Genomic DNA, 26,883 nt, shown 5'->3' with positions numbered 1-26,883 from the left:
TAGATCCCTTGCCTCCGGAATGCTCCATGATTGGGGATGGAACCCAAAACCTGGGTCTGCGTCCTCACTGGAACCCAACCTGCCACATTTTGGTGTCAGGTCCAAGGCTCCAATCAACTGAGCTACACTTTCCAGGGTGACTTATTATTCTTTTAATTGAAAAAAAGACTTTTAATTAGGGTTGACATCCAATAGTATATTGCTTTCAGGTGTACAACATAATGATTAGACATTTATATAACTTGGAAAGTGATTCCCCTGGATAAGTTTAGAGCCCACCCGGCACCATGCATAGCTATTATTATGTTACTGAGTGTATTCCCCATGCTGTGCTTCACATGCCCATGACTATTCCATACCTGTCAACTAGTACATCTCCATCTCTTCACCTTTCACACCCAGCCACGCCAACCCCTCCCATCTGGCGACCATCCACTTGTCCTCTGTATCTGTGAGTCACTTTCTGCTCCCCCCCGCCCCCCCCCCCCGCCCCAGATTTTACATATAAGTGGAATTATATGGTATCTCTCCTTTTCTGTTTGACTTATTTCACTTATTTGCGTAATATCCTCTAGTTCAATCCATGTTGTTGCAAATGGTAAGATTTCATTTTCTTAGTTGTTGTTGTTAATCTAAACCTAGGATATTTTTTTCATTGATTTTTAGAGATAATGGAAGGGAGGGAGGCTGGGGAAGAGAGAGAAAGAAGGACAGAGAGAGATGTGAGAAAGATACATGGATTGGTTGCCTCTCGCTCCCACACCAATGAGGTGGAGAATCAAACCTGAAACCCAGGTTGTGCTCTTGATCTGAATTCAAACCCCACACCTTTCAGGCTCACTGGCCAGAGCAAGATTTCCTTTCTTTTTATGGCCCAGTAATATTCCACTGTCTATTTTGGGCTGAGAAGGAGGTGTCCTGGGTGTCCCAGCCCTGCCCCTCCTGCTCTCTGCGATTAATTTAAAGTCGTCATTGTTGCCCTAGCGGGTTTGGGTCAATGGATAGAGTGCCAGTCTGTGGAATGAAGGGTCCAAAGTTTGATTCTGGCCTAGGGCACATGCCCGGGTTGAGGGCTTGATCCCCAGTAGGGGCCGTGCAGGAGGAAGCCAATGATTCTCTCTTAAATCAATAAAAAAAATATATTTAAAAATTAATAATAAATAAAGTCGTCATTGTTAGCCCTAGCTGGTTTGGGTCAGAGGATAGACCGTTGGCCCAGGGACTGAAGGGTCCCCGGTTAGATTCCTGTCAAGGCCACCTACCTGGATTGTAGGCTTTATCCCTAGGCCCAGTTGGGGTTCCTATGGGAGGCAACCAATCGCAGTGTCTTTCTCACATTGCTGTTTCTCACTGTCCCTAAAAATGAATGGAAAAATATCCTGGGGTGAGGATTAACAATTTCTTTTAAAAATATAAAATAGTCATTGCTATTCATGTAATTCTTGCCATTGTTTTCTGGTTGTTTTTTATTTTTTTATCTTCTTCCCTTCCTTTCCTCTTCTGCTGCTCTATTTCCTGTATGTTGATTTTGTGTAGTGTAATCTTTGAATTCCTTCCTCCTATTTCTTGTGTATCTCTTCTACAGGTTTGGCTTGTGGCTAAATGGAACCTTCACTTATGAAATATGACCCACCTCTCCATGAATTGACAAGTGGAAATCCATGATGAAACAATAACCCAAAATTGAACTCCTGTCTCACCAAATCAAGTCCAGAGGTATCAGTGTCCAGTTTGCAACCGGAAGGGTAGCCACAATGAACACGACGTCCATAAACTTGTGTGTCTATTTGAGAGTGAAGCTGACGAAAGTCAATTTTAATTTTTAATACATTTATTATTTTGCAGCATCAGTTTTCCACTGATAAAAACGACCAAGGCATAATATAACACCAGGTAATGAGCCATACTGAAATAGAATACATTACAATCAATAAATTCTACCAATGGAGAATACAAATGGGACAAAGGTTCGTAACACGTTCATTGCCTAGAAATAACAGCAATTCAAATATGTTACGAAAAATTAATAATAAAAATATAGATACGTTATGAGTTGAGTCTTCCTGGTGTCCAATTATGCCGCGAGAGGGGGGTCAGTTCTCCGAGTCCAGGGAACGCCGTAGGAAAAGCACAAGGCAGCCACGAGTCACAGATGTGCAGACACGAGAAGCTCTCCCGGTCCTCCCGGTGCCAGAGCGCGCCGCCAGGAGGAGCATGGCGGCTGGGCTGGGTCCCTTGGAAAGTTCTGGGCAGCAGCTCCCCAGTGGATCCTGCACCACCAGCAGCTATTGCGATCCCGGCCCTGCAAACTGGCAGCGAGGTCAGGTGCGCCCTAATGGACTCAGCCTGGACTGCGGAGCAGCCCCACACGACGCGCATGCGCGATGGCCACGAAGGGAGCAGAGCAAATGCCACCTCCCCAAGGTGGATGCTTAGAGGTGCGCTGACGCTGCACAGGAGCAACTGGCGTCCAAGATGCACTGATCAGCGCTGCTCGCATCCGCGTGGGCCCACACCCTGGTCCCCTCTGGTCGCGCGGCAGCTGCAGGACTTGGCGGGGACGGACTCCCTTAGAGATCCAGCAACTTGTAGGGGTCCTCCTCCTTCTCAGCCCAAGGCTGGCAGGAGGAAAAGGACCCCTCTAAGGGGGCTTTGGGTGAGCGCAGCTCTGTGGCTCCAGGGGTCACAACAGGGTCGGGAGAGAAACTGAAGGCGTAGGGGCCCTGAGGCGAGACTCTGGCCTGAGCTGGAGCTGGAGCTGGAGCTGGAACAGGTGCAGCGTGGACCGTGCCTTGGTAGCTCTGCGCAGGGTCCCCGCAGGCCTGGCCGTAGCTGAAGACACAGGGATCTGCTGCTGGGAAGACTTGCAAGGGGCTGGGCGGAGGGGGGCTGTAGAAACCTGGGCTCCCGTAGTGCAGAGGGCCGGCGGGGAGCACAGGGTTGGCGGGGAACACTGGCTCCTCAGGGAACACAGGTGTGGAGGGGAGCTCAAGGTCCCCCTGGAACGCAGGGCCCGCAGGCGCAGGCGCAGGCGCAGGCGCAGGGGCAGCGGTGCAGATTCCCCTGCCCTGGGGCGCAGCGGGGGCTCCCGGGCCTTGCTGCCCGCGCAGTCTCTGCAGCCTGCGGTCTTTGGCCCTGCGGTTCTTGAGCCACACCTGGGGAGAGAGGGGACAGGGCGCAAGTGTAAGAGGGGAGAAGCTGGGCGCACCCACGTGCGCGCAGGGGTGAGGAGGCTCAGGGAAGAAGGGCCGGCCTAACCCTCTCCCTCCGCCCCCAGACCCAACTCTTGGCCCCGGGTTGGCCTGGGCTCCGGGGAAGGCGCAAAGAGCAGGAGGGGCAGGGCTGGGACACCCAGGAACCAGGAAGGGGTCTGCGTGAGAGGGTCCCCGTGTTCCCAGAGGCCCGGCGGTCTGGGGGCGAGCCTGGGGAGAACCGAGGGGCTGCATCGTGTTGGCCAGTTTGTCCCACACATGGCTGAGGTGGACTAGGGGGCCAGCCCCGGGACCACACGGGTGACCCTGGGCAGCACTTGGTCCTTCTGGCCCGGTCTCCCCCCCAAATCCCCGGCATCGCGGGAGGGCATGGATTGGGCCGGTGGGCAGCGGGTGGGGTGATTCCTGGGGTGGGGGTTGGGGGTTGGGGCTGTACCTGCACTTGTTGCTCCTGCAGATTCAGCTGGTTCGCCAGGGTCTCGCGTTCTTCATAGGTGCCGTAGTGTTTTATCTTAAAGAATTCCTCCAGCTGCAGGCGCTGTTCTATGCTGTACACTGTGCGCTTCTGCCGCCTCTTCCTCGGACGGGCTGGGGAAAGTGAAGCGCCTGGCAGAAGGGGGAAAACAGGCTTAGATGAGACCCACAGACAGTCCGCAGCTCACCAGGCCCTAGTGAGAGGCGGGGTCCCAGGCCGAGGGCAGCTACCGCGCTGTGGCTAAGAGCTTGGCATCTGACCCACACCCCCAACTGCCTGCCCGGGCCCCCGACCTCTCTAGGCCGCGGCGTCCCCAACTCCGAAACAGGCCTGGGAACAGCGCCTGTGTTCTTCTTGCGGGGCCCACAGGCATGGCGGGGTCTCAAACTCACCCAGGCTTCCCCTCCCGCGGCCCTCACCTCGATGGTGTCATCCCATCCCCCAAACTCACTAACCCTCCCAGAGAAGCTGGCCCTGGTCTGGATGCCCAGGAGCCTCCAGCCCCAGCCCCAGGATCCCACCTGCACAGTCCCGTTGCTGCCCTCTCCTCCCTCCCAGCCCTCTCCGTTGGCAGACTCACCCTCACCGTTGGGAGACTGCGGTTCCTGCATCTTCGATGCTGCTGTGCCTTCTGCACAGCCTGGGGCTTAAATAGCTCTTCCTAGGGGTCCTGGGACCCACCCTTCTCACCTGGCATTCAGCCCCACCCTTCTCACCTGGCATTCAGCCCCACCCTTCTTCTCCTGACATCCAGCCCCACCCTTCTTCGCCTGACATCCAGCCCCACCCTCTACAGAAGCCTGAGTGCTTTATTGGTCCTTTAATTGAGCAGTTGCTGCACGTGGTCCCTATCCTGGGGGCTAGGAGACCTCAGTTTGAAGACAGCCTTGGTCCTGCCCTCAGGGGGACGCTGCATTGTTTCTGTTGGGGGGGGGGTCCCCATCTCAGAAAACAGTCCTTTGAGTCGACCAGCCAGTTTCCAGTATGTCCATTCCATGTCTGAAGCCACCCCGACGGTGTCATTCCATCCCCAAACCCACTAAGCCTCCAAGAGAAGCTGGCCCTGGTCTGGATCCCCAGGAGCCTCCAGCCCCAGCCCCAGGGCCCCACCTGCACAGCCCTGTCTGCTGCCCTTTCCGCCCTCCCAACCCTTCCTGTTGGCAGACTCACCCGTGGGAGACTCAGGTTCCTGCATCCTGGATGCTGCTGGGCCCTCTGCGCTTGAAGCTCTCGCCAGCAGCCCTGCGAGTGTCGCCTTAAATACCTGGTAGGCACCCACCACCCACCGGGCTCACCCTAATGGTTCTGCCAGGCACTGTTCCTCGCCCCGTCCTCAGGCCCCGCCCCCTGGGAGAGGGGGCGGCGCAATCATTCATTAGTCCTTTGAGCAGCTACTGCACCCGGTCCCTGTCCTGGGGGCTGGGAGACCTCAGGGGTCAAACCGCCTTGGTTCTGGCCCCAGGGGAACCCAGTATTGTGTCCGGGTGAAAGGGTCTCTCTAATCGCCAGTGCCCAGGGGTCATCCTATCCCTTCCCGGTCCTGGGAGCCCCACCTCTCCCACCATCCAGCTGCCTCCTCCTAGGTCCCCAACATCCACTCATTTTTCCAGTCCATCTTCCACCTTCCCCCGCCGCCCCCCCTCCCAGGTCCTGGAGGTGGGAGACTTCACACACGCTGGCCCTGACGGTGGTTTGGGGTCGGGCTGGTTTCCCTGTGCCGTGAAGGGGAGATGGGGTGCATGCAGGTGGACAGTTAGCCGATTTCCCTTGTGAATGAATGACCTGGGTCTGGTCTATGTGTCACTGGTCACCCAGTCCAGCCCCTCTGCGCTGCACAGGCCCGTGTCTAAACGTTGGGCTGGACTCCTTGCTTGTCCAGGGTCTGCTGGGGACTGGAACAACTAACAATGCTCATCCCCAGGGGACTTTTATTAGAATCCATGGGAGAGACAAGGACCTGGGTGATGGAACGCAAAAGGCAAGGAAGCTATGAGATCTCCTTGCTAGATTCATCTCACCGTCTGAACTGCCTCTTCCTGTCTCAGGGTGCGGTCTCCCCTAAGTGCACATGATTTCTGCTTCCTGGGAGCACGTTGGTCACCATGACAATGGATGGCCCTGATGTCCACAAGGGACAACCCAACCGATTCCTTATTTTATAAATTGATAGTAGAGGCCCCCTTCTCCAGGACGTCTAAAAGAAAAACAGGGTGTAACAAGCAAAATAGTAGGTGTCACCTGCTGCTGATTGGATGTGCAAAGAGGGGCCAGGCTTGGGGTTAGGCAAGGGGATGGGGAACTGGGCCTTTCATGCCTTGGAGTGTGGGCTGCTTTCTGAGACAGACTTGGTGAGACTTGGTGATATCTGTCCAGGTCCCTCAGTCAAAGACCGTGAGTAGGACACCAGTAGTTGAGCAAATGTGGGTTTATTTATTTGGGGGAGGGGAGTACTTATTTTTAATAAAAATTTTAATTAAAAATTTTATTGATTGACTTAAGAGAGAGAGAGGGGAGAGAGACATCGGTTTGTTGTTCCACTTATTTATACACTCAGTGCTTGATTCTTGTATGTGCTCTGCCTGGGTATCAAACCCACAACCTTGGCATAGATGGACAACTCTAACCAACTGAGCTACCCCGTCAGCCAATTTGGGTATATTGTCTCATTGCAATGAGGAGGACACAACCATGAAGGCCCTAGAGCAGCCGTGGGCAAACTACGGCCCGCAGGCCGGATCCGGCCCGTTCGGCTGTTCTATCCGGCCCGCGGAGCCGAAAGAGCGGAGGGTTCTCTTGCTCTCCCCTCCGCTCCTTTACTTTGAATTTATATTAGTTCACACAAACACTCCATCCATGCTTTTGTTCCGGCCCTCCGGTCCAGTTTAAGAACCCATTGTGGCCCTCGAGTCAAAAAGTTTGCCCACCCCTGCTAGAGGCATCTCAGTAAGAGGATGTTTGAAAGCACCTTTATAGGATTTGGGTTTATATGGGACCATTTGGGGGAAGGTTCAAAGAGTGACTTTGAGGCCCACCAAAATTATAGTCAGGAACACAAACAGAGACTTGCACACCCATACTCATGGCAGTATGGTTCACAATAGGCAAAAAGTAGACACCCTGCAAGTTTCCATGAATGAATGAATGGAGAAACAGAGTGTGGTCCATCGATACAGGGCAATGTTATTCAGCCTTATAAAGGATGGAGCTTCTGATATATACTACAGTGTGGATGAACCTGGAAAGTATTATGCCCACCCTGGCTGGTTGTTTCAGTGGTTAGAGCATCAGCCTATAGACTAAAAGGTCTCGGGTTCAGCCCTAACCGGTTTGGCTCAGTGGATAGAGCGTCGGCCTGTGGAGTGAAGGGTCCCAGGTTCGATTCTGGTCAAGGGCATGCACCTTGGTTGCGGGCACATCCCCAGTAGGGAGTGTGCAGGAGGCAGCTGATCAATGCTTCTCTCTCACCGATGTTTCTAACTCTCTATCTCTGTCCCTTTCTCTCTGTAAAAAAATCAATAAAATATATTTTAAAAAAAATAAAATAAAAGGTCTCGGGTTCAAATCCCAGTCAAAGGCATGTACCTGGGTTGCAGGTTCCCCCACCTCCATCAGGGTGTGTGTGGGAGGCAGCCAATTGAGAATTCTCCCTCTCTCTCCCTCTCTCTCCCTCTCTTTCTCTCCCTCCTTCTCTTCTACTCTCTCTCAGAATCAATGGAAAAGATATCTTCAGGTGAGAATTCATCAAAAAGGAACAAGCCAAACAAAAAAGACAAATGTTGCATGATTCCACTTCTATAAAATATCTCTCATAGGCAAATTCATAGAGACAAAAAGTACATTTGCGGTTACCAGAGCCTGGGGTGAGGTGGGCCCGGGAACCAGGAGTTAGTGGGGGTTTTGTTGTTTTTTAAAATATATTTTTATTGATTTTAGAGAGGAAGGGAGAGGGACAGAGAGAGAAACATCAATGAGGAGAGAGAATCCTTAATTGGCTGCCTCCTGCATGCCTCACACTGAGGATCGAGCCCTTAAAGCAGGCATGTGCCCTGAGTGGCAATCGAACCATGACCTCCTGGTTCATAGGTCACACCAGCTGGGATTTGTTTGTTTGTTTGTTTAATGGGGACAGAGTTTCAGTTTGAGATAGTGGAAAAAGTCCTGGAGATGGATGATGGTGATGGTTGTACAACAGTGTGGATGTACTTCATGCCACTGAACTATACACTTAAAAATGATTGAAATGGTAAAATGCATGTTCTGTATATTTTACTACAATTGCAACAAAAATAAAAGGGTGGCTCTGCTCTGGGTTGTACATTGTGACGAAACGGGGGTAACTCTGTGGTTGGGTAGATGGTGAGGATGGTGTGGCTAGAATGTGGTTTGTATAGAATGTGTCATACAGCCGGTGTGGCTCAGTGGTTGAGCATTGACCTATGAACCAGGAGATCAGGGTTCAATTCCCTGTTAGGGCACATAGTCAGGTTGTGGGCTCCATGCCCAGTGTGGGGCACGCAGGAAGCAGACGATCAATGGTTCTTTTTCATCATTGATGTTTCTATCTCCCTCTTCCTCTCCCTTCCACTCTGAAATCGATACAAATATATATTTTTTTAAATGAAATTGTCCATTGTGTTCGTCTGGAAAGTGGACATCGGCCTCTTTTGGTCTGGACAATGTTTGTGTCCCTCTGTGATCAGATATGATTATGGGGAGGTCACCTCAGCATGACCGAAGCTAGACCTTGTCCATTTACTTTTTTGTGGAATTGTTTCTATTCCGTGGGAGGGCACCACAGCTTGGCCCTCAGTGCCAGGCCAGTGCCAGGGTAGCACCCTGCGGTCAGGCGCTGCTTTTCTCTTTCTTGTGTCCGAAGTCTGAGCGTTGGGAAGCCCCGGAGGTCCTCCTCATTGTCAGCTGCTTGTCCTTGGGCAAAGAGCCTCCCAGCCAGGCTTGGTTTTCCCCACCCGTACTACCGGATTCCGTCTACATCCGGCCTCACGCCCACCCGGAAGCTGACATCAGCTCAGGAGAGAAATGGTCCCAGCAGCTGAGAGAACTTCCCTCGTCTCCCGGGTTTGTGCCCAGGGCAAAGGCAGTGCTGCTCCACCTTGTCTCCACCCTGCAGGAGATGCTGATCAAACATTATTCAATGTCTCTCTCCTACCACAGCACAGTCAACAATTTTCACAGGCTTGTGGGTATCAGAAACCCCCAGAGGGCTTCATTCCCAGATTTAGTAGGTTCAGGGTGGGGCTCCAAAATTTGCATTTCTTTTTTGAAAAATATTTTATGTATTGATGAGAGAGAGGGGGGGGGAGGGGGAGGGAGAGGGAGAGGGAGAGAGAGAGAGGGAGAGGGAGAGGGAGGGAGAGGGAGAGGGAGAGGAAGAGGGAGGGAGAGGGAGAGGGAGAGGGAGAGGGAGAGAGGGAGAGAGGGAGAGAGGGAGAGAGGGAGAGAGAGACAAGCATTTTTCTTAAATGTGAGGCACTAGTCTAAGTGTTTTATAATTATTCACTGGGGTCTCACTAGCTGCATCCCCTACCCTTAGATCCTCCCTCTATCACGACACCCTCCTCTATGGACAGGTTCTCTATCCCTCAGAGATTCTTGTGGCCCCATCATTCCATTCCATATCAATTTTCTCTCTACTTTTTCGCCCTCCGAAATCTTCCCTCCTGTCCCCAAACTATCTACTCTTCAAATTCCAATATTGGTTTCAAGATCCTCCTTCTGTCCATCCATCCATCCACCCACATACCTTTGCACTATCTGCTCATCTGTCTATCTCCCAGTTGGTTCTGAGAACAGAGGTTTCTTGAACCAAACTTGAGGAGCAAAAAGAAAAGCAAGGACGAGTAGAAACAAAGATGTTACCACACAGGGGACCTGGCCCTGAGCGGGTCTGCCCAGGGCCAGCAGTAGTATGGACTTCGTGCAGGAAAGATTCACAGCATGAGCCCAGGTGATTATGAGAGTTTGTTTATTAAAGCTGGTGGACAGTGAAACAAGGGAAAACTTAGCATAGAAGCAACAGGAGAGCCTAGGCTGGGATGCTTTGCTTCACTGGGAAGTCAGAGAAAAGGGCTTCTTGGAGTTAGGTTCAGCGGATTAGCCTGGGACAAGCTGGCACTGCCCATTTCTCCCCTGGTTGCAAGTCTTGTGGGGTCCCTTAGAGTTCAGGAAGTGCACATCATTGTGGGAAGAGAGGGAGAATGGAAAGGGAAAGAGAGTGTTTGGGGGAGGTCTAAGGAGAGATGTGAATAGAATATTCATTAGCTTTTCCAGGTGTGCTCTTGCAGGGTCGTGGTCTCCACTGATGGGTCAACGCCAGGGCAGGAGGTCATTAGTCATTGCAACTGGTGATGGCTGCTTTTCTGGGCCTGGAACTGAAATACAACTGAGGCCTAGATGTTATTTCTAGGGAGGTGACCTTCTGGGTCTGCTGTAAACTGCTCCACCAGTTTGTTCCGCTGTCTTTCCCCATTCCACTTGCCAACGAATTTTTCTAGTTTCTTACTATCCTGCCTCACAAAGAGGACATAGGTACAATTTTGCTCCCGAATGCATAGTCTGCATCTAGGAGAACATACAAGAAGCTAAGCCCTGTGGAAGGACAACTGTGGGCTGAGAGAACTTCCACGGTTCTCATGCCAATTCCCCACAGTGCAGTTATTAGTGATCAAATCTATATTAAATAAAATAAGGCCTATTCTCTTTTTGGAAAATGGGTTCCATTTTCTGATCTCTCTGGGAATGAGGCACTTTTCCCCCAAGTTCATCTGAGCCTCAGGTTGACACCATGGAAATGAACCCTTTTTCCATTTACTGCTCTGTGCTTCAGGTTTTCTCTGAAAAATGTCCCACCTATCTGGGCCTCTTTTTGTCCTCCCTGGAAAAATCGGCTTCAGCCTCATCTTCAGAGAAACATAAAAAAATAAAAAGGGCCGTTGCTGGGTAGCTCAGATGGTTAGGTCATCATCCCTATACACCTAGGTTTCAGGTTCGATCCTAATCAGGGCATATACAAGATCAACCAATGATGTATAAATAAATGGAACAAATCAATGCTATTCTCTCTCCCCCTTCCTCTTTCTCTAAAAAAAAAAAAATTAGTAAAAAAGTAAACAAATAAGTATATATTTCAGTGAAGGATAACATTGCTTGAGAAAAATGCACAGATTGATAGGTTATCAGAAAGTGAGCACAGAATATTTCCAGCAACACCAAAGCTCCCTCATGGCAGCTTCCATTCTCGACCGAAGGTAATCATTATCCTGCTTTCTAATATTACAGGTTTGTTTTGCCTGTTTCTGAACTTTACATGCATAGAATCATAGACAGTGTCTTCCTTTGTGTTTGCTTTCTTTCATTCATCATGGTTTGTAAGAGTCATCCCTCTTGCCTTAGCAATGGTCTGTCTGTGTTCTGATGTCGGTGTAGTTTGCCATTACATGATATAGCACCATTAATCTATCTGGTCTCATTGGTTCTGGTTTGGATTATTATAAGCAATGATGCTATGAACATTCTTGTGCCTGTCTTCTGACACACACAAATATATGTACATTTCTCTTTTTTTTTAAATATATTTTATTCATTTTCTACAGAGAGGAAGGGAGAAGGATAGAGAGTTAGAAACATCAATGAGAGAGAAACATCGATCAGCTGCCTTCTGCACACCCCCAGCTGGGGATGTGCCTGCAACCAAGGTACATGCCCTTGACCGGAATCGAACCTGGGACCTTTCAGTCTGCAGGCCGACGCTCTATCCACTTTCTTCCTTTCTTCCTTTCTTCCTTCCTTTCTTTCTTTCTTTCTTTCTTTCTTTCTTTCTTTCTTTCTTTCTTTCTTTCTTTCTTTCTTTCTTTCTTTCTTTCTTTCTTGTTAACCCCCACCTGAAGATAGTTTTTCTATTGCTTTTTAGGGAGTGAAAGGAGGGGTGGAGGGGGAGGGAGGGAGAGAGAGAAAAACTTGGATGTGAGAGAGACACATCCATTGGTAGCCTCCCACACCCACCGGGGATCAGTCCTGTAACTGAGGTACATGCCCTTGACTAGGAACCGAACCCCAGATTCTTTGTTGCACAGGAAGACTCTTTGATGAACTGAGCCACACTGGCCAGGACCCCCATTTCTTTTTTATTTTTATTTATTGACTTTAGAGAGAGAGAGAGAGAGGAAGGGAGAGAGACATTGTTTTTGTTTTTGTTTTTAAATATATTTTATTGATTTTTTACAGAGAGGAAGGGAGAGGGATAGAGAGTTAGAAACATCGATGAGAGAGAAACATCGATCAGCTGCCTCCTGCACACTCCCTACTGGGGATGTGCCCACAACCAAGGTACATGCCCTTGATCGGAATCGAACCTGGGACCCTTCAATCCGCAGGCCGACGCTCTAGCCACTGAGCCAAACCGGTTAGGGCGAGACATAAATTGTTGTTTCACTTGTTTATGCATTTGTTCATTGGTTGCTTCTTGTATGTGCCCTGACCAGGAATGGAAGTGGCAACCTTTCAGTGCACTGGATGATGCCCAACTGACTAAGCCACTCGGGCCAGCACTAATTTTCCTTTATTTTAATGTTGTTGCCAGGTTTTTTACATCAAAGTTATGCAGGTCTCATGAAATAAAATGAGAAATGTTTGCTCTCTTTCAAGGCTCTGAACATTTTCTTTAGATCAATATAATTTCCTTCTTTTCTTAAAATATGTTTTTATTTGATTTCAGAGAGAAGTGGGGGAGAGATGGAAGCATCAACAATGAAAGAGAATCATTGATCGGCTGCCTCCTGCACGCCCCCTACTGGGGATTGAGCCTGCAACCCAGGCATGTGCCCTTGACCAGAATTGAACCCGGGACCCTTCAGTGTGCAGGCCAGCACTCTATCCACTGAGCCAAACTGGCTAGGGCTGTAATTTCTTTTTTGTTATATGAAAGTCTTTGAGGAAGCCAAATGGTCATGGAGTGTTCTTTGTGTGAAAATTTTTAATTATGGATTACTCTTCTCTAATAGATTCCTGTTTTGTGTGTGTGTGTTTGCTTTGGGTAATTGTATTTTGGTTAGTTGTATTTTGGTATAAATTTGTCATCTAAATTTTCCAATTTCTTGGCATGTAATTTTCCATAGCATCCTCTTACCATCCTTAATGTCTCCAATGTAGGATGTTTAGTAATGTCCTCTTTTTTATTCTTTTTTTAAAAACTTCACTCTTTTTTTATTATATCTTTATTCTCTTTTTCATTCTCGATATTGGTTTTTGGGGGAGCTACTGATTTTATTAGTTTTTAACAAAACGTGTCTTGGCTTTTTTCTATTGTACATTTTTTTATTTTCTTAATTTCTGTTCTCATCTTTATTCTTTCTTCCCTCTCTCCTAACTTCTTAAGATGATGTTTAAAATGGTTGATTTTAGTCTTTCTTCTTATCTGACATCTGAGATATCATTTAATGCTATAGATAAATGAAATGGAAGTTGGAATATTATGAACAAACATATGCCAATAAACTTGATAAGTTAGAGAAGAGGGACAAGTTCTGTGAGAGATACAACTTTCTTCAGCTGGTTGTAGCATTGTAGGGTTTGATTCCTGGTCAGAGCGCATGCCCAGGTTTTGGGTTTGATCCCAGGTGGTAGGCAATTGATAGTTCTCTTTCACAGCTCTCTCTCTCTCTCTCTCTCTCTCTCTCTCTCTCTCTCTCTCTCTCTTTCTCTCTCTCTCTAAAAACATTTTTTAAAATAATACAAGATGAACAATAATATAGCTGGTCAATGGATTACATACATCATTTACCTCGATACAAACAGCTCCTGGCATCTGCTTGCTCTTTCTTTCCCTGCCTACTACTGTTCCTCCTTGGAATGTGTTTTTCCCTCCTGTTCCCCATCTGACTCATCAACTTTATATTCTGAGTGTACTGAAAGCTTCATCTTTGAAGTCACCAAACAGGAGTTGCCATCAAGGAAGGTCATTCCATTCTCACCTCCAGGCCTAAGACACCTGGAAAGCTGGGACTGGATTCTGTTTGTCTTGGGAAAGTCACTTAACCCCTCGTGATCCATAAAACAGAGAACAGGGAGATGGCCCCTCCCTCACGAGGTGTCTGAAGAGGTAGAGAGAGAAATGACAAGGCCTTGCTAACAGTGCCTGGCGCGTGGCAAGGGCTTGATTTTCTTCTTACTGTGTGTCCCAGGTATGATTTCACCAGGAGGGGGTGGGACTGGGTGGGGAGAGTATCTGATGGTGAAAACTCAGATGTCTCTGCAAAGCCCCTCCCCCGTGGGTCTGAAGTCTGAACCTAATCCCTGCTAATTCCCTGTGGTGTGCTGAGGCTGGGCCCTCTCCTAAGAGGATTAGAGCGTTTGCTAAATTGGTGCTGTTCAGGGAGAGGAAAGAGCCAGGGAGGGTCTCTGAGATCAGGGAGGGACGAGAGGGAGGATGAAGATAAGGGGTGAGGGGAGAGATGGAGAGAGGAAAAGAGAGCAGAGAAATACTCAGGCCTGTGGTAAGCCTAGGAAGGAAGAAACCGGGAGGAGAGACGCAGGATTGAAAGGCAGGACTAAAAATGGGGTGGGGGGGGTGGGGGGCGGGGGAGAGAAGAGAATTGCCAGGAAGGGCTACATCCCAACAAGATACACAGAAACCCCAGTTCTACGTCTTCCTAGTTGTGGACTTTGGGCAGGTTACCTACCTAACCTGCCTCTGCCTCGGTTTCTCATCTGGGAAATGGGGATGATGAGAACATACATGTGAATTTAACAGCATATGTCTGGTGGGTTGTTCTGAGGATTAGGGTTTAGGATTGGCTTTCACCTGTGTCTGGAAAATAGCTCAGTACATTTTTCTTTTCTTTTTTTCCTTTTTGTTTTTAAATATATTTTTATTGGTTTCAGAGAGGAAAGGAGAGGGAGAGAGGGAGAGAGATAGAAACATCAGTGATGAGAGAGAATCATTGATCAATTACCTCCTGCATGCCCCCCATTGGAAATCGAGCCCGAAACTTGGGCATGTGCCCTTGACTGGAATCGAACCTGGGACCCTTTCGTCCACAGGCTGACACTCTATCTACTGAGCCAAACTAGCTTTCTTTCTTTTCTTTTCCATCGATTTATTGAGAAGTACTATATATACTATACAATCCACCCATTCGCCCAGCCGGTGTGGCTCAGTGTTTGAGCATTGACCTATGAAACCAGGAGGTCACGGTTTAATTCCCAGTCAGGGCACATGCCCGGGTTGCAGGCTCGATCCCCAGTGGGGGATGTGCAGGAGGCAGCCAATCAATGATTCTCTCTCATCATTGATGTTTCTATCTCTCTCCCTCTCCCTTCCTCTCTGAAATCTATAAAAAAATATATTAAAAATAAAATAAAAACAAAATCCACCCATTTGAAGCATACAGCTTGGTGAGTTTGGGCAGTTGCAGATAGTCATGGAACCACCACCATAATCAAGTTATAGGACATTTCTAGCCCCCAAAGATTCCCATGTGGTGACTCCTGCCTGCTGATCCCCAGCTCCCAGCAACCACTGTTTGCTCCCTGCCACTGAAGCTCCTCCTTTTCTAGAATTTCATGGATGTGGAATCACAGGGTATGGACTGCTTTGAGCCTGGAGTCTTTCCCTCACTATTGTTCTATTCACCATGTTGTTCTGTTGGCCAGTTCATAGCTTTTCATTGGTGAGGAATATTCCATTGCCTGGATGTACCTCAGTTTGTTTATCCACTTGCCTGTGGATGGACATTTGGGTGGTCTCCAGTTTGAGGCCATTATGCATGAAGCTGCCATGAATGGCGCAAGTACAAGTTCAGTTAAAAAAAAAAAAGTCAGGTTAAGATAACCATTTAGACTTGACTTGGGGTGGTGAACACACAATTCAGTTTACAGTTGATGTGTTGTAGAATCGCACACCTGAAACCTGTATAATTTTGTTAGTCAGTGTCACCCCAATAAATTCAATAAAAAGGGAGGAAAGATAAACATTTAGCATTATGTTTTCAAGATCTATCCATGTTGTAACAGGTGTCAGGGCTTCATTTCTTCTCCTTCCCACCCCCATTGATTTTTAGAGAGAGTGGAAGAGAGGAAGGGTGGGAGGGAGGGGGAGAGGGAAAGAGAGAGAAACATCACTGTGAGAGAGACACATGGGTTGGTTGCCTTCCAAACCTGCAACCCAGGTATATGTCCTTGACCAGGAATCAAACCCAAGGCCCTTCAATGCACAAGCCAACTCTCTAACCACTTAGCAACACCGACCAGGGCAGAATTTCTTTTAGAGACTGAATAATATTCCATTGTCTGGATCTACCACATTTGTTCATTCATTGTCGATTGACAGTTGGGTTGTTTCCATATATTTTTTGTCTGTACACGTTTTTGTTTGAATACCTGTTTTCAGTTCTTTGGGGTATAACTTAGGAGTGGAATTACTGGGTCACTATCTTATTTCAGACCTTTTTTGTCACCCATATGGAAGTCTCATACCCATTAAGCAGTCCCTCCCCTCCCTCTCCCCGCAGCCCCAGGCAACCACTAATCTGCTTTTCATTTCTATGGATTTGCCTGTTCTGGACATTTCATATAAATGGAATCCTACAATATGTAGCCTTTTGTGTCTGGCTTCTTCTGTGAATGTACTTAATACCACTGAATGGCACACTTCAAAATGGCAAATTTGCCGAAACCGGTTTGGCTCGGTGGATAGAGCGTCGGCCTGCGGACTGAAGGGTCCCAGGTTCGATTCCTGTCAGGGGCACGTACCTTGGTTGCGGGTACGTGGGAGGCGTGCAGGAGGCAGCTGATCGATGTTTCTCTCTCATCGATGTTTCTAACTCTCTATCCCTCTCCCTTCCTCTCTGTAAAAAATCAATAAAATATATTTTTAAAAAAATGGTAAATTTTACGGGATGTGTATTTTAACCACAAAAAGGAATGAATATATATTGGACCAGTCTTCAGGACCACCTACTTAATATAATAATCTCATTGAATTCTCTCAAAGTAGGTCTTCTCAATGCCCCATGTGGGGAAACTGGCTGGGAAAAATGAATCACCCAAGGTCATGTGACCAGCAGTCTGTCTCATCCCCATCAATCCTGTGTTCAACCCACATGGGACTTAGAACTTGAGAGAGACAGAAACAGAAAGGGTGACAGAGGTAGAGAAACAGAAAGGCAGAGGCAAAGGGGATGAGAAGAAGGAGAAAGAAGGAAAAAGACAAAAATACAGCAAAAAGAAACAGACTGGGGAGCCTGGGAGACAGTCCAGATGAAGTGAGAGAGAGAAAAGAAGAGATTGGAGAGAAATGGTGGGAAGCAAAAGTGACCCAAGAATAAGAGATGGAAGGAGAAAGGTGTAGGATGAAGCCACAGAGGTTGATGGGGAGGGCTTCATTCCCTGGGCCACTGAGGCAGGAAACAGGGGAGGTCCAGCGAGGCCCTGGCAGGTGGAAGCTGGTTATCTGGAGCCCATGTTCCTGCCTCACTGGCCTTAGGGACGTGGCAAGGAAAAGACGAAGGAAGCGCGTGGATGGGCCCGTGCCCCCAGAGACAGAAGGTGGGGGGAGAGGGAATGGACAGAGCAATCCCTGTTTCTACCTTTTCGGCCTGCCCTTCCATAGAAATTTAAAAAATCACCCAGACTTTAAGTGGGATTCAACATTTTAATCATTTTCACTCTGCGAGGGGCCAGGGAAGGGGGAATCTAGAGTTCCGGGGAGTGGGAAAGGGGAGGACAGAGGGCCTGGGGTCCCTTCCTTCTGTCCCCACTTGCCTTGTCACTCTTCCCAGTTTTGGAAAGTAGATCCTTTGACATCGACAACAGGAGAACCAGAGGCTATCCCAGGAACCTCCTGAACGAATCTATCCTGACTCTTTCCAACTCCTTGAGAAGTCTTGGAAGACCCCAAGATAGGGATCCATGTGTCCCCAGCCTCTGTTTCCCTCCAGCCTCCTTCAGAACATCATGTCCATCCATCAAGCCCTTCCCAGACCCTCTTATCATGCTGCCTTTGAATTGTTTGCACAGACACACCTTCCCCATGGATGGGGAACTCAGTCGTTTACACCCGAGATCCCAGCCTCCTGCACAGAGCGTGGGAGTGTCTACAAAATGATTACTAATACTGCATTCTGGTCAATGTTGCCTCTGCCACACCCTCCCCTGTGAATTTTGTCACCCCAACATGTGCCGTCCTCCTCTGCTTATCGGTGTCCCACTCTGGATTCTAGTCTCTCCTGGTTTAATGTCACAGAGCCCAGCAGGGCTCAGGCCCACAGAGATGACCAAGTGTTGTGTTGAGTAAAACATTTCTGTGGGCTCTAGTGATCACACTGTGCTCCTTGGGGGTTCAGGGTTAGGGACCTCTCTTGGCCTGAACCCAGAAAAATCATCTGATGCCTCCCAGCCTCTTTTCACCCTGTGGCTTCCTCCTGATACCTCTTCCTGCTCTAGGGGCCTGGAGCCAGTTCCTACCAGGTCATGAGCACAGATTACACATGTATCTTCCCAACTCTGAGTTCAGTGACCTCAGATTTGTGCCTTGAACTCAGCCATAGTGGGAGTATTTACACCACAGAAATTGGCAAACACTACAAATCAGGGCTCTTCCTCTTCCTGGAGAGCAAGTTGTTAGCCATCTACCATCATACCACTGCCTTCCCACCCCACTCTCTTTCACCGTGTACTTGGTGAAACCCACTAGTGACAGGCTCCTGGCTCCTGCCTCCCCCAAGCCAGAAATGAAAGAAGTCAGATGAGGAGGAAGAGGCCAAAGCATCAAACTTCCAAGAGTGTCAAAATGCCCGACTCTTTCCTAAAATTCTCACAGTGCTGTTTTCTTTGCTGTGGGTCAAATTATATTGAAAGAAATAGGGTGTTGCCCCAGGGAAACATCCTCAGGCCAAGCACTGCTGTCCAGTCCCACAATCCGGTTCTCACCCACCCCAACTTTTGTGTATTTATAGGTCGGGAAGCCTGTCCACCTCTTTTTCTCTATGAAATACCCACAACTAGAGCTGGTCCACCCCTGGAAACTACCCCAGTTCCTCCCATGTTTGGGTGAACTTCACCTTTAGACAACCCTACAACAAAAGGAAAAAATATAGACATGGAGCAGGCAACTTGCCTTCCATTCTCCTACCAAATGTGTCCATTCCCAATGTCCGAATGAATGAATGACTGAACGATGAAGTATCTTTAAGAAGAAACTAAGAAATAGATACTAGATACATAGCAAACAGCCCCCTGTACCTACCATGTAACTGTCATTTGTGAAGTTGGTTATAATCGCCAAATACATGTTCTTGATTTAACTGTATAATTGGCCTAAGGTTCCACGATGGGACCTCTTAAAGTCTGTCTTTGGAAATTCTAGAAGGATCTCTAGCCATGTGCTAAAGAAGAATCTAAAATGGAAAGTTAGGGAATCGAGCCTCCCTACTGGTTTGTTCAAGGGCATCTTGGTTCCCACCTAAACATTACCCCCAAATCAACTGCGAGTTTGGCTTCATTTCATCTCGGGGCAAGTTCTCAGTGCCAGTTTCTGGAGTCTGGGGCTCGTGTTTGAAAATGCCAATTAGAATCGGTGTGAGATCATGCTGGGTTGAGAAAATTACTGAGCCCTGCTGAAGGAGCCCCTCTCCCAGGGAGGAAAGGGGTGGACTGTGTTGTGTTAAGCTGCTCAGGAAGTCAAAGTGGCCACAACCTTTGGCAGGATGGCTGGCTCCTGCTGCTTTCTCAGAGCTGCCGTCCAAGTACCTAAGCTTCAGGGAGGAGACTTAAACAAGAGGTGGAGAAGTCGCTTCTATAAGATCTGAAACTTCCAGGCACTCTGATCTTTGTAGTCCAGAGGATCCATGGGGTTGTAGGCAAATTTCCAGGTGCCTGTAGGGTCCTTGAATTCCAAGCTGTCCATAGGGCTGTAAGCGCCATAGCTCTGGCCTGACAGGGAGGTGGGCGACTGAGCCAGGGAGGGTCCCATGGAGGGGCCAGAAAGCGGGCTGAGAGCCGGGCCCCCTAACTGGGGCACCATGGGAGAAAGGTAGGGATCCAGGCCACTGAAGAAGGAACTGGGAGACCCATAGGCTGAGGGGGAAGAGCAGAAAGCAGAGGCTGGGGCGTAGGTCATGGCATAGGGTGCTGAGGTCAGAGAAGGCCCTGAGGCCACTAGCCCAGCCCTCTGGGCCTCGGGCAAAGGGGACTCTGAGGCTGGACTCCAAATGGACACAGTGGCCACTGCCGTGGTGGGGGAGCCTGAGGGGCCAGGCAGAGGGGGGCTGTAGGAATCTGAGATGCCCAGGGGGTCTGGACAGACATCAGTGGAGGGCCTTGGGGATGTGCCTGCCTTCCTCTTGGCAGGACGAGCTTTGGCTTGTGCCCCTGGGGGCTGCTGCTGCTGTTTCTGCTGCTGCCGCTGCTGTCTGCACTTAGCCCTGCGGTTCTTGAACCAAACCTGGGGGGTAAGAGGAGAGTGTGGCGGGGAGCGGGTGTGAGTGGGGACGAGGCCCTCATGGTTCTCAGGAATGATGCTGCTTATTGGTGAGACATGCCAGAGTCACACCTCTTCACTTTGCAGTCAAATATGGGCCACTCCATCCATTCATCCATCCAGCCAGCCAGCCAGCCAGCCATTCATACATACAATTAAACATATACTAGAGGCCCAGTGCATGAAATTCATGCACTGGGGGAGGGGGCTCCCTCAGCCTGGCCTGCGCCCTCTCACTGGCTGGGAGCCCTCGGGGGATGTCCTACTGATTCCCAAGCAGGCCTAAGCTGTCAGTCGGACATCCTTAGCATGCTGCGGAGGCGGGACCATGCTAGCCACCATGCTAGACAGATCAAGTTTCAAATTGCCCCAACTTTCTCAAAAGTAATTTACTGTTGGTTTACTAAAATCAGGATTCAAACAGGATCCACAGATTGTGTTTACTTATAGGTTTCCTAAAGTTTCTCAAATCTCTAACAGTTCCCCGGCTTCTGGCTGAGCGGCACTCCTACTGTGGGATCGAGCCAAAATTGGCCCTCCAACATCCCTCAAGGGGCCCCAGATTGCAAGAGGGCACAGGCCAGGCTGAGGGACCCCACCAGTGCATGATCGGAGCCAGGGAGAAACACAGGAGGTTGGCCAGCTGGGGAGGGACCGTGGAAGAGATCCAGGGCATGTTCGGCCCATCTCACTCAGTCCCAATTGGCCGGACCCCAGCAGTAAGCTAACCTACTGGTCAGAGCATCTGCCCCTGGTCGTCAGTGCACATCATCATAGCAACTGGTCAACCAGTCGACTGTCTGCCCACCTGGTGGTCAGTGCATGTCATAGCAAGCAGTTGAGCAGCCTTAGCATATCATTAGCATATTATGCTTTGATTGGTTGAACGGCCAACAGGTTGACCATACACTTAGCATATTAGGCTTTTATTATATAGGATATGTTCATACAAACACACATATATCCATCCATCCAGTCATTCATATGCACATAAATACATTCATCCATCTAATGTGTACATACAGTCACACAGATATACATATAACTGTACATACATACACACATATCCATCCAATCATGTGTACATACATACAATCATACAAACACACACATATATATTCATCCATTCAATCAGTTAATAAACATGCACTAACCATCTTCTACATCAGTGAAGCTGACATTCTAGCTGAGAGAGACAGATTATAAACTGTAAGCCAGGAAATAGCATAGTATTTTAGAAGGTGATAAATACTATAGAAGAACTAATTGAGCAGCATAACGGGGAGCAGTAGAGTTGGGGGGTGGGAAAGATTGCAACTTTAAATCTGACCATTGGTATAGGTCTCATTGACTGACATGGTGACTTGATTGGCTGGTAAAGATCTTGAACAGGTGATGGGGAATAGCCATTCCAGGGAGAGGGAAAAGAGAGTGCAAAGGTTCTGAGGCAAGAGTGTGCTTGCAGGCATGTTAGAGGAGGAACCAGTGGCTGGAGTGGAGTGAGAAGTGTAGGAGTGGGAGAGACAAGGCCAGTGATGGGGTGAGGACTTTAGGGCCATTTATGACGGTGGTGGTCACTCTGGGACCTCTCCTTCCTCCCCTCACTCTGGGTCCCAGGAAGAGCTGGGAGGGGCCCAGGGAACAGAAATCCCACCTGAACCCTGGACTCAGGCAGATTGATTTTCAGGGCCACCTCCTCGCGGGCGTACACATCCGGGTACTGGGTCTTGGCAAACAGGGCCTCCAGCTCCTCCAACTGGCTCCGGGTGAAGGTGGTCCGCTCCCGCCGCTGCTTTCTTGGAGCACCTTGTGGGGGGCGGGACAATGGAGCTCTCAGGTGACCGGGCCTCCCATTCTCTTCTTCAGCCAGTGTGAGGCCCTGAGGGTGCGTGGGTGTTCATCTGCCCTGACCTTCTAGACCTCCCTCTGCCCCTGGGAATGGAGCCCCTTTGGCCTGCCATATTGGGGCTCATGCCTCACCCCGAGGAGAACTGGCTTTAGCCTCGCAAGGAGGTGTATGGATTTATTTTTTTGTCCCCTTTCCAAAATTCCTTAGGCACTAAGACATAACATTGTGGATATCCAACCTTTTCTAGCCTATCAAGGTCCGTAATGTTCAATTTAATGGGGGAAAAAAGCCCAGCTAACAAATAATGCCACCAAAAAATGGAGAGCTCACTTCCCTAATGGATTGGAATCCCACTGGGTCCCCGGTCCAGATCGCTCCCCGCTCCCCCACCCCAGAAGGAACAGCTGTCCTACATCCTAGGAATGTCCATATGCTTCCCTCCAAGCCGCATGGAATAGTGTTTGCATTTGCGTATGGCCCTGATGTCACCCCTGTGGGTGGCCATCATCTTCCTGAGGGCAAGGGACCCCAGAGGCCCCCAAAGAGGGGGCCAGGGCAGGTGTCGGGGAGAAGGGCTGTACTCACTCGGGTAAGACACAGCCTGGTGCATCAGATCCACACTGGGGCCACTCAGAGCCAAGGCGTTGACGGAATAGTGGGGCCCCGGGTTCATATACGCCATCATGATCTTCGCAGACACTGGGGCCCAGGTGAGTGGGCCTGCAAGAGAAGGGTCAGACAGGGCTCAAACGCTCCCTTCCTACCTTGTGGTGACAGGAAGGCTTGGGTTCAAATCCTGCCTCAGTCTCTTTGCCTCTGTGCCTCAGTTTCCCCTCTATAAAAATGACCTGCTGCCCTAACCAGTTTTGCTCAGTGGATAGAGCGTCAGCCTGCAGACTGAATGGTCCCAGGTTCAATTCCGGTCAAGGGCATGTACCTTGGCTGCAGGGACATCCCCAGTAGGAGGTGTGCACGAGGCAGCTGATTGATGTTTCTCTCTACATCAGTGTTTCTAACTCTCTATCCTTCTCCCTTCCTCTCTGTAAAAAATCAATAAAATAATATTTTTTTAAAAATGACCTGCTGCTAAGGATCCCAAAGTTTCACTGAACCCTGGCTGGTGTGGCTCGGTTGGTTGGAGCATCATCCTATACAACAAAAGGTTTGGGGGTTCCATTTCTAATCAGGGCACATACTCAGGTTTTGGGCTGATCCCCAGTTAGGGCACATGTAGGAGGCAACCGATCCATGTTTCTTTCTCTCTCCTTTCCTCTGTCTAAAATAAATTTTAAAAAATACTGGTGTCCTGGCTGGTGTGCTAAGTGGTTAGAGCATTGGCCTTGTGCACCCAAGGGTTGTAGGTTGGCTCCCCAGCCCTGGTTGGGGCATGTGTGGGAGGCAACCAATGGATGTGTCTCTCTCTCATCAATGTTTCTCTCTCTCTCCCCCTCCCTCCCTCCCTTCCACTCTGTCTAAAAATCAGTGGACAAAAATATCCTCGGGTGAGGATTAACAACAACAACAAATAAAAGCTCTTCTTCCCCCCAGCCAGCGTGGCTCAGTGGTTGAGCATCAACCTATGAACCTATGAACCAGGGGGTCATGGTTCGATTCCCAGTCAGGGCACATGCCTGGGTTGCAGGCTTGATCCCCAGTGGGGGACATGCAGGAAGCTGCCGATCAATGACCCTCTCTCTTCTCATTGATGTTTCTCTCTCTCTGTCCCTCTCCCTTCCTCTCTGAAATCTAAAAATATTTTTAAAAATTATATTTTTATCGATTTCAGAGAGAAACATCCATCAGTTGCCTTCCATATGGCCCCCGACCAGGGATCGAACCCACAACTTAGGTGTGTGCTCTGACCAGGAATCAAATCTGCAACCTTTCCGTGTACAGGACAATGCTCCAACCCATTGAGCCACCGGCCAGGGCTGGATAACTTTTTAACTAATTTATACATGTAACCTTTTCAAAATAAAAGCAACCATAAACTCTAAAAACAACAACAACAAAAGAAAAGAAAGAAAAAAAACATGAGACCCTTCCATGGGCCTTTATTGCCCTCGTTAAGGTTACCTCGCAGCTTCCCAGGGACCGCGCGTGCTGTTCCCTGAGCCAGGAATGCCTGTCCCCAGTTCAAAGTCCCCTCAGCAGCGAACCCCTCCTCCTCTCGTTCCAGCTCAGATATAACTTCCCAGGGAGGCCACCCCACACCCTCAGTTGCTCTCTCTCTCTCTCTCTCTCTCTCTCTTTCTCTCTCTCTCACACACACACACACACACACACACACACACACACACACACACACACAGGCTCATTTCTCTCCTGTTGCTCAGGACTTTGCACGTATTAAGTAGAACACACATACGTTCTGTCTCCCCCAACTCTGTCAACTACCCGAGTGCAGGGACGAGATATATTTCCGTCCCTGCTGTGTTCCCAGCACCCCCGATAAGTATATATTTTTTAAATATGGAACGCTTCATGAATTTGCGTGTCATCCTTGCGCAGGGGCCATGCTAATCTTCTCTGTTTCGTTCCAATTTTAGTGTATGTGCTGCCGAAGCGAGCACCCCAATAAACATTGGAAAAGCAAGTGCATTCACCATGAGGGATGCAACAAGACACACAGCCTCTCTGCTCTCAGGGGAGTGAACTTCCAGGTTCCCGTCAGAGAAATGGGCAGTGAACAAGGAAGTCGATTTTTTCCCCCAGAAAATCAAAATGCTTTCAGAGTTTCAAGAACTCCGAGGAAAATTAAACCGGGATGATATCACAATGGCAGGGTGTGGGTGAGAGCAAGGCATCTAATTCAGATCAGGGAAGACCTCTCAGTAAGGGAGTGACCTTGGAGCTGCCAAGGGAAGGACTCCGTGCCAGCCATGGCCAGACCTCAGGGCCCAGGCTTTGCCAGGCAGAGGGAACAGCAGGCGCAAAGGCCTGGAGGCTGGGATTGGGTCTCTTTCTTGGAGAAGAAACAAGGTGTCCAGTGTGACTAGAAGGAGTAATCAAGGGGGAACGGGGACTAAGACTACGTAGGACCCGACGGGAAGGTCCTGGAGAGGCTCGGTGCTGATAACAGTAACAGCAGAAGCAGCAACATTAATCATAAGGCTCTATGGGTGTCCTAGCAGCGCCCAATCATCTTCACCCTGGTCTTCACATGCTCGAACAGTCCTTCCCACTGAGCAGGACTGACGTGTGCAACCAGCAGGCTGTCACAGAAATGACAGCGCGACTTCCGGCTGTCTCTCTTCCTGAAGCCATCCTGTGGGGAGGTCTGTGCAGCCAGGAACCGAGGCCTCCTGCCAACGGCCATGGGAATGAGCCCCCAGTCAAGCCCTCAAACATGCAGTCCTGGGGGAGCTCTGAACACGGCGGCCTGAGTCGCCTGAGCCAGAACCAGGCAGTCCCACTGCTCCTGGACTCTTGTCCCTCAGAAACTGTGGGACATCATAAACCTGGACCGTCTTGAGCTTCCAAGTTTGGAGGCAGTTTGTTACACAGCCGTAGATCCCTCACACCCAAGCCTTCTCCATGGAGATGTCACTGACTCCTCAGCACAACCTGTATTACTAGGATGTCCCCATTTTACAGGTAAGAACATCTGCAGGCTCAGGTGCCAGGACTCGCCCAGGCTGGGTGTGGGGCCCTGGGATTCCTGGAGAATTCCTGACGTCCCTGTTCTCCCAGCCACCCCCCAACCCCGCCCCGCCAGCTTCCCGGTGTCCTCTCTCTCTTCTCCAGAGAGCAATGATGTTCCATCGGAACCTCCGGAGAGAGTGGAAACAGGGAGAATCGTGAACATGTCCGGCTCCGGACAATTTGATGGGCCTAGAACAAGAGCATCCACTTTTGGTGTCTTTGCCCTGGAATCCTCACCGGGTTATTGTGCCAGCGGCTGGCCTTCCGGAAAGCCTGGGATTCTCTCCCTGGCTGATTCCATCCAATGGGTAGGGAATGTTAGCCTCCCTCCCCATCAAGCAGCTGATAATGATAATGACCTCCAGGATGTAGGGTTTGCCCACTCCTCAGACAGCAGACAAGATTTGAGCAAAGAGTAATAACAACAAGCCCTGGCCCGGTAGTTCAGTGGTTAGAGTGCCGACCTGATATGCCAAGGTTGTGGCTTCGAATCCCGGTCAGAGCACGTACAAGAATCAACCAATGAATGCATAACTAAGTGGAACTACCCGGCCGGCATGGCTCAGTGGTTGAGCATGGACCTATGAACCAAGAGGTCACGGTTTGATTCCCGGTCAGGGCACAGGCCTGGGTTTGGGGCTCGATCTGCAATGTGGGGTGTGCAGGAGGCAGCCAACCATTGATTCTCTCTCAACATTGATGTTTCTATCTATCTCTCCCTCTTCCTTCCTCTCTGAAATCAATCAATCTATATATATATAAATAAGTGTAACAACAAAATTCATGTTCCTCTCTCTTCCTATCTCCCCTCTTCTTTCTCTAGTCCAGGGGTCCTCAAACTACAGCCCGCGGGCCACATGCGGCCCGCCGAGGACATTTATCCGGCCTGCTGGGTGCCGCTGCCTGTCCTGCTTAGCAGCCGACTCGTCCCGGGCCCGCAGTGCGCATAGGAATTTGTTCATAGGGGTTTTTTTTAAACTATAGTCCGGCCCTCCAACGGTCTGAGGGACAGTGAACTGGCCCCCTGTTTAAAAAGTTTGAGGACCCCTGCTACATAAAATTTTCAAAAAATTAATAACAACAAAAATAATAGTGGACACGCATCGAAGACTCTGGTTTTGGCAATGAGGCAGCCGATGCTCTCAGGACGTCAGGGCTGCTTCCCTCCGCTGCCACTTGGCCGGAGGCTGTGTGTCTGGCCTGAAGCAGC

The 26,883-nt window shown here is 49.5% G+C and overlaps 1 protein-coding gene across 1 annotated transcript; it reads right to left on the bottom strand.

Moving 5' to 3' along the window:
• Positions 1 to 19,495: 19,495 nt before the first annotated feature.
• Positions 19,496 to 22,730, bottom strand: CRX (cone-rod homeobox; the record flags this gene model as incomplete). The annotated part of the gene is made up of 3 exons (XM_080645432.1): positions 22,614 to 22,730; positions 21,834 to 21,985; positions 19,496 to 20,143 (listed from the first exon to the last, which is right to left on the bottom strand). The coding sequence occupies exons 1-3, from the start codon at positions 22,711 to 22,713 to the stop codon at positions 19,496 to 19,498; spliced, it is 900 nt and encodes a 299-aa protein (XP_080501558.1). The 5' UTR covers positions 22,714 to 22,730.
• Positions 22,731 to 26,883: the final 4,153 nt, after the last annotated feature.

The sequence above is a fragment of the Plecotus auritus genome (genome assembly GCF_963455305.1).
Source record: "Plecotus auritus genome assembly, chromosome: 10".
In the NCBI taxonomy this organism is placed as follows: domain Eukaryota; kingdom Metazoa; phylum Chordata; class Mammalia; order Chiroptera; family Vespertilionidae; genus Plecotus; species Plecotus auritus.
The sequence above is the reverse complement of the archived record's forward strand: the minus strand, read 5'-3'. Positions and strand labels throughout refer to the sequence as shown.